This window comes from Arachis ipaensis, chromosome B09, assembly GCF_000816755.2.
Source record: "Arachis ipaensis cultivar K30076 chromosome B09, Araip1.1, whole genome shotgun sequence".
NCBI lineage: Eukaryota > Viridiplantae > Streptophyta > Magnoliopsida > Fabales > Fabaceae > Arachis > Arachis ipaensis.
In genome coordinates this window covers 127,668,893-127,676,497 of record NC_029793.2, presented here as the reverse complement: position 1 = coordinate 127,676,497, position 7,605 = coordinate 127,668,893, and the positions used below count along the sequence as shown (strand labels likewise).

The 7,605-nt window shown below is 36.6% G+C and overlaps 1 protein-coding gene and 1 pseudogene across 1 annotated transcript; one reads left to right on the top strand and one right to left on the bottom strand.

Moving 5' to 3' along the window:
* LOC107616012 lies at positions 2,185 to 3,594 on the top strand. Its single transcript, XM_021112024.1, has 2 exons — positions 2,185 to 2,562; positions 3,322 to 3,594. The coding sequence occupies exons 1-2, from the start codon at positions 2,185 to 2,187 to the stop codon at positions 3,592 to 3,594; spliced, it is 651 nt and encodes a 216-aa protein (XP_020967683.1).
* LOC107616013 lies at positions 4,996 to 7,344 on the bottom strand (annotated as a pseudogene).

Here is a 7,605-nt window from a genome sequence, read left to right as displayed (position 1 = left end):
AAGTGATTTTATAGAATTGATTTTGGGTAGAAGTAAATTTGTGTCAACATGATTTATGTTTGACAACTTTATACCAAAATTGATTTTGATAAAATAAATATTATTTGGATAATATTAGTTAAAATCACTTTTAGCTATATAAATAATTACTAAAAAGGGTATGACATTAAATTATAATGTTATTTTTTTATATAATATGTATAAAGGATAAAGTTGGTAACAGAAAAATAAATGTTAAATGTCAATGGCTAAAAGCCAATTAGTACAACGCAAAAGCTAAAAATGATTGCTTCTTGTAAACGTGGTTTTGTAACCAAAATCACTTCTGCGTTTATATAAAGAAAAATTTGCCAAACCAAAAATGGAAGCTTTCAAAAGATTGTAACGTACTTTTCCTCTTCTAAAGTGGTTGCCAAACACGCTCTAAAACATTTTGCACAATCATATCTGTTCCTTTAAATGATCATTCACAGAATCAATATAAAAAATAGTTATTTTTGCTAATACGATATTATATAATTAAATATATGTATAAAACTACTTTACACTTTAGTATATCAAAATTAAATTTTAAAAACAAAGGTATAATCTAGTTACTCGAAAATCTCATGTTAAGTAGAGTACAATGGTTCGCCATGAATAGGCCATTGGCCCAACAAATTATTTAACTGAGTTGCAACTATTAAACTTCAAAATATTATCTATCCAAAAATTGATTTTTCCTTTAATTTCAAAAACAAAAAAAATTAAATACAACCGGTTTCGCTTTGCCATAGAAACCAGCATTGGGCCAGACTCTTCCGACGCTGCTGTCAGCCATTAGCCCAAGATACAAGCCAACGTTTAATAAATAAAAATGTTACAAACAAGCAGAAATGTCTCCAAGAAATAAGAATGGCCCTTTTCAATTTAAGTCGTATTCCGTGACCCAAAAAAAATAAATTTAAGTCGCATAAGATTTTAAATAAGATTTAGCTAACTTATTAACACATATGTTTAGAATGATAACTTTAAATTTTGTTAATAAAAATATATAACAAATAAATTAAAAATCTAACTTTAATATAACAAACTTTTGAGTGCGAAGGTATAGAGGGTGAATTTGTGCTTGCGTATAGTGAAATGAGGAAGAGGAGTAAGGTGCTTATATATGAGTCGATGGTGGAATGTGATTGGTTAGTTTGTGGTGTGCACGGATCGATGACGTGGGTAGTTAGCGATTTTGGAGGGAGATTTTTCGAAAGTCGAGTTCGGAGATTATTTTTTTCTTTCGTTTGCTTTATTTTTTTTTTGTTAATCACCAGACTCAACACACAACGGTAACACTAGCACAGAGTATTCTGAAAAAAAGGCTTGGGCTACTTTCAATATTTGGTCTCATAACTTTGGCTAATTTGGATTCCCTGTTTTTGGTTTACCATGGGCATTTAGCTCCTGTGAGAAGCCCATCTGTTTAAAATCTTAAAATGGCCTACAAAAAGTATGGTGAAATTAGTTTCCCGTCCAAAAAGAAAATGAAATCTCCTATCAAAGACATGCAGCAACCTATTGGCGAGCGGCAAACTCTTAAATGGAACTCAGTACTGCGATAGATTAGTTCTTGACTTGCCGAGTTGGAGAATACCGTGGAAAACCAAAAAAAAAAAAGATATGTAGTTTCCATGGATGATACAAAAGTATGAAGATGATCTAACGGCCATAGCATGAGATTTCCTAACCAAACAACAAAAATAATTAATAAACAATATTCTTAGAGAAAAGAAAGAAAACTATATAAAACAACCGAAAATTCGTAGGTCAGGAAGCAGAACCAGTTTCTTGCCGATTTCAAATTCTTGGCAATGCTACTTTCACATTTTTTTTTGCAATAAACACCATTTAATAAACAATCAAATTATTGGCAATGCTATTTCAACATCATTGTTTCCCCCATATTTTTACCTTTGCGTCAATTGATTAATAGAGAGTACCTATCAGAATACCTATCTTTATCGAAAATATTATTTTTTATATAACAATAAGATTGTAGAATAAGAAAACTTTGTTTTAAATTTTCATCCATTGTTTTTGTCAACAAAGTAACTATATATTTCATATCGTCATTTGATATGCAATTTTGACATTAATAATACTATGCTAGTGAAACTTGGAATTAGTTATTCCTAGTATTTGAAAAAGGTGAAGATGGTTTTCATGGTTGATAATAATATTAGATTGCGGGTTAAAAATCTCGGCACCGCATTCCGAACTCTCTTCTCTGCCCTCCCTCTCTTCCATGACCGACACGCTGCCGGGTCAGATCCGAATCCGGATCAGAATTCACGGATTTGGCCGCTTGTTGAAGATGCTGCTATCCTTCTTCGCTGCTGCATGGTTTCTCTGACACTCCTTCACTCCGACCAGAAGTTCCTCGTCGACAAGACGCGTTTTCTCCACCGTGCACTCCACGCCTTCGTCTCCGTCCACGTCGCCAATTGCCGCCTGCGCTTCCGGAACTTCGTCTCAGGTGCTGACGTGGAACTATCCGATTCTTGCCGTCTGTTTCTGTGTGCGCTGCTAGAGGCAAGACTACTACCTGCAACTGCTTCTAGCTTCTGCTTTTGTGGCTATGTTCTCTGCCTGATTAATGTTTCTGATGTTTAATTTAGGATTGGTTATTAATTTAAATTGTTTTGTGGAGCTTGTGATTTTGTTTCTTACTTGAAAATTTGGGTGCATTGATTACACATTGCGTTCGAGAATATTAGCAATAGCCACGTTTTCTTTTGATAGCTTTAGTTGGTTGCATGGATTCAACTATACGGTTTCCACTGTAGTAAAAGCAATATTTTGTCCCTTAGAATAACTCAGAGGAAACCGAAAAGTTCTAGTGGCTTCTCTGAAGGTTTTATGAAGTTTTAGACTTTTGTTTTAATTGGACTAGCTGTTTTTGGTTCACTTTTCTTGTGGAAGGCCTATTATTTTCCTTTGACATTACCAAATCAGCATAGATAAGTGTCTACATCTTTTCTTCAGTGCAGTCTTCTCTATATATTGTCATTGGCGCTTATTTGTTCTGATGACCAGCCTCATGGTGTGGATGCGCAACAAGATTCAGCTTTGAAAATATTTTCTTTCAGTTTGTTTGAAGTTTTAGTTTCAATTTACTTACCATTAATTTTAGTTGTAGTTGCAAATGCAATATTCTTGTCACAGCTATCCAAGTTTTTGACGTTTGTAGTCATATTTTCTATATATATTAGCTGTTTTATTAACTTCCAAACACAAACATATATAGAAATGTTATGATTCATGTCCAACTAAACTTGAAAGTTATTTCAGGTTTTTGCAGATGAGCTTCTAAGACATCAAACTTTAAGAAGCTATCTCATGCTTGTCGATTCAGTATCTTCCATGGGTGAAAAGCTTTTTGTGCACAATTCCATGCATCATGATTTTGCAAGTGTTCTGTTGGTGATAGCTGTCCATTTTAATCTGTCAGTTTCTAATGAGAATGCTTTTGAGAATTTTGTCAGTAGATTATTTTTGCATTGTGACAAGGATTCTCGATTTCCTGGACTTAGCCCTGCACCTGCCATATCATTGCTTTGCTGAAATGAAAAGATAGAGAAAAAGTGCCTTCGAGTCAATACTGTTCAGTTTTAGTGCTATTGTTATTCTTTTGATGAGTTGTTGAGGTTTGAACCAGCTTCATAAATTGCTTGATGAAGTAATTACAGTTTTGTTTAAGTGAAAAGGTTCCTGCAGGATACCTGATAGTGTCCCTTCTGCCTTTATATTTTACAGATCAGGTTCTGCCACCTCCTACACCTGCAATGGGGAAGCTTTCTTTGATTGCATACTAGGAAACCCCAAAGAACTCGATGATTATGATGAACTTGTGGATTTTGTTGTCTGCACTACAGGAAAAGATTATTTCAGCTGGTTGAATAACCGCACACGATATCGGAAACAGAGACATGAGAAGATGATAGATCAAAGAAAGATTAAGAAGAAAGCAGTCATGAATGGAAAGTCTTGTAAGCGTCAGAAAATGGGTAGGTCTACCAAGCGTCAGATTTGGAAGTGATGTTTATATTTGATTGATGATTTCATGTAAAAATATGTTAATGTATATGCGATCTATTAATAGGAGAAAAAAAAAACTTGCCTTCAGATGTGAACTTTCATCCAATGTGCACATTAGTTTTGTTGTACGCAATTCGCATATAGGTTCACCTCAGAAAAAAGTGGCATAAATTCAAATTAGGTACTGTCTGCTCTAGCCCTAGGTTTGCCCCTAGGTATGGGCAAACGACATTTGTGTAAACTAGCAGCTAGATCAAGCTATTGGATTAACTTAAAGAAGGCGTTTATGATAATGATTTAGAGGATAACATTGATATAATTTAGATTTAATTATTCTGTTAATTTTTATAATTGTATTAAATTTATAATTAATTTTATTTTATTTTTTTATCAATTAGATTTTATATTACTTTTAATTTTGTAATTAATTTTTTTTAATTTAAAAATGTTAAAATTAATAAAATATTTTTAATTTATAAAAAAATAGTCAAGAATTGGTACTTGCTTTGACTAGGAACAATATTCTCTAATCTTGAACGAAACCCCTCCCTAAATTACAACTAGATAAGTTAGTACATGACCATCACTAGCAACAAACATTAGAACATGTAGTCAACAATCATCAGTTCATCACCATATTTTGTATTCTGTATAAATAAATAATACCGAACATAAGAACATTTATCCTAGTATATGATAGTTCATGGTTGTGGAGGAAATAATTGGGTAAAAAAATGTTTTTTTTTTCCCGGTGGTGGGGGGTAGTACAGCAGAAAGAATGAGCCAAGCTCACACTAGACAAAACCTTGTGTGTTGAACTTCACAGCGCAAATTTAAAGAAAACACTACATACTGATGGAAAAAAAATTATAACAACATCTTACCACAATAACCAGTAACGGAATAGTAATTTGTCTTATTTCTAAAGCAGAAGCTCCAAGATGAGTAATAGGCAGAATAGGTCACCCACCCACGGGTTTAAAAAGATTATCAAGTTGTTTGATTTCCATGCCTTATACCAGAGACTGTATGTCGTTGTCTCAACTGCACTAATTCACTTGCAGCCATAGACGGAGGTCTCTCATCTTCAACAGTTCTTTCATTTCGGAGGAATCTACCTCTGAGCAAAGACTGAAAACACCATCTCGTGTAAATAGTCAATTTACAACAGGAAGTATACAAAGAATTGAAATGCAACAGTCCAGATCAGATGTACCACACAACAGAAACAAATGTATGTAGATTATGCATATTAACACAAACACAAGATAAAATGAGTTTTATAGAGTTAAAATCCACACAATAATATAAGTTTTTATCTCCTTGAATTAAATCACAGTTCTTGTATGACTGACTTACATAATCAACTCGAGATTAATTGAGGACACCATGACTAAAAGAACCATGAATTGCAAAGGAATTCTGACAGGGTACCCAACAGACCTGAATGCGGTTGCGGTGAGCAAAATCAGATACAGCTCGGTGCTCCAACAATCCCTGCAGCTCTCTTTGCCTTTCCCTCTCTATATCCTCACAAACAAATCAACTAGAGCTTGTCTTCCACGCAGCCTCAACATGTCCCGCCGAACATGCTCTGGCTGGCCTTCATCGTGATCAGCAACCACATCGCGCGCTCGATCGACTTGAGCATCCCTCCGGCTCCCACGTGAGCCTCTCTGTTGGCTAGTCATTTGCACCCATTCCCTGACAATTCTTACCCTCTCACGCTCTGTTTCTCCAAGCCATTCTGCTCTACCATTATTGTTTCTCTGATTCACATTCGATGAATGATCACCAATACCGCTTTCCATCCATCCTCGAACAATCTGTCTAACTCTCTCCCTCTCGACTTCGCCAAGATCAGGAGATTGCTCCCTGCTAGACACAAGACGATCCCCACGTGCATTCCGCGATTCAATCCGATCATGCGACCAAGTACCAAAATCATTTTCGCTTTCACTCGCATCCCCCAAACTGCCTTGATTCTCACTGCCTCGACTATCAGACATGGTACTGGACCCATTGGTATTAGACTCAGAACCCCTCTGTTGCCTCAACCTTTCCCTCATCCTGTCACGAGCCCTGTTCAACAAATGCTCATCCTCCAATTCGCGCCACATCTGCAGAATAGCAGATGCCTGAGTGCTCGGTCTCTCCACGGCACCCTCCTGTCCAGAAGTTGGGGACTGTGATCCCCTCAAGAAAGAGGAGTCCAACATAGACACCGTGTGCAACCCAGCCAGCGCCATCAACTCAGACTCACGATTCCTCCTCTCAATAGTAGTTATCATCTCCTGCGCCTGCCGAGCAGCCCACCTACTCAAAATTCGCGAGTGGCGCCTCTGTGCAGCCGAGGACTCCGCCAAATCATCCCCTTCGAGATCAGACCTACGCCTCCTCCGAGCTAGCTGATCACCCTCATCTTCCTCATCCCCCTGAGCCTGGGAGGAACTACAGGAGGCAAATGACATACAATCATCCAACTGCCCACGCATAAAGTCCTCCAGTCCACGCTCGAACTCAGCATGAGCATCGGCAGACTCAGGCTTCTGCTGTAGCGGCTGAACATCTGTCATCCTCACAGAACCTCTGTAACTTCCTAACCACTGCTACACACTACTATATGTAGAACCAAACCCCAGCCTCTATCCCTCTCAATTATCAACCCCACCAAGCATAAATGAACACAAACAACTATTTCCTGAAAGCCTGTAAGAAATACAACCCAGTTGCTAAACCACCATCTCAATCTCCCGGAAACCAAAAAGAAAAACAAAAAAGAAAAAGAAAAACGGTGACCCCAATCTGAGAGTCACACCCATGGGTGGAAAATGGGGGGAACACAGAAAAGGGACTTCCCTAATCAAACCGAAATTCAAAGCCCCACACATGCCACCTGATAAACGATACGAGTCATAATCAAAACACACAAATAACAATAAACACAAAACCAGAAAAATAGCACAAAAAAAAAAACTCAAACTTTACGGCAATCAAACCGCGAATTGAATTATGAAAACAAAATTGGGATCAATGAGAAGGGGCAATTAGGGTACAGAATGGAAAAGCAGTAGAAGCAGAAGAAGGTATATGAATGAGGGGAGGGTAGGTGTTACCTGGGAGGGTGTTGCGCGATTGTGTGATCAAAAGAGGGGAAAAAAGAAACCCTAGAATTGCGTGAGAATGTAAAAGAAATTAGAGAAAATAAGATTGAAATAGAGAAAATAAGACTGAAATCTGATTCTTAGTTGCTGTTTCTTTTATTTTGAGTTAGTGTTGATGGTGGTATGATGGCAGAGTTTGGATTAATGGTGTAATTTTTGTTTCTGAATTTTCTGATTTTTTCTATTTTTGAATTATAAAAAATTATTTTAAAAGATTTTTTTGTTTTATACTTTTGTTGTTGATTGATGAGGATTGTTGATTACTTGCAACAACTTAGGGGAGAATAGTGTTGTTGGCTTGTTGCTGCCTCTGTGTTAAGTGTTATCTGTTAAGTGTGTTAAGTTTTTTGTTTTTATAACTTTTATGAAATTG

Coding starts and splice junctions, on each gene's coding strand:
- LOC107616012 (XM_021112024.1), top strand. CDS start 2,185: ATGGTTTTCATGGTTGATAATAATATTAGATTGCGGGTTAAAAATCTC. Junction 2,563..3,321: donor TTCTGTGTGCGCTGCTAGAG/GCAAGACTACTA, acceptor AAGTTATTTCAG/GTTTTTGCAGATGAGCTTCT.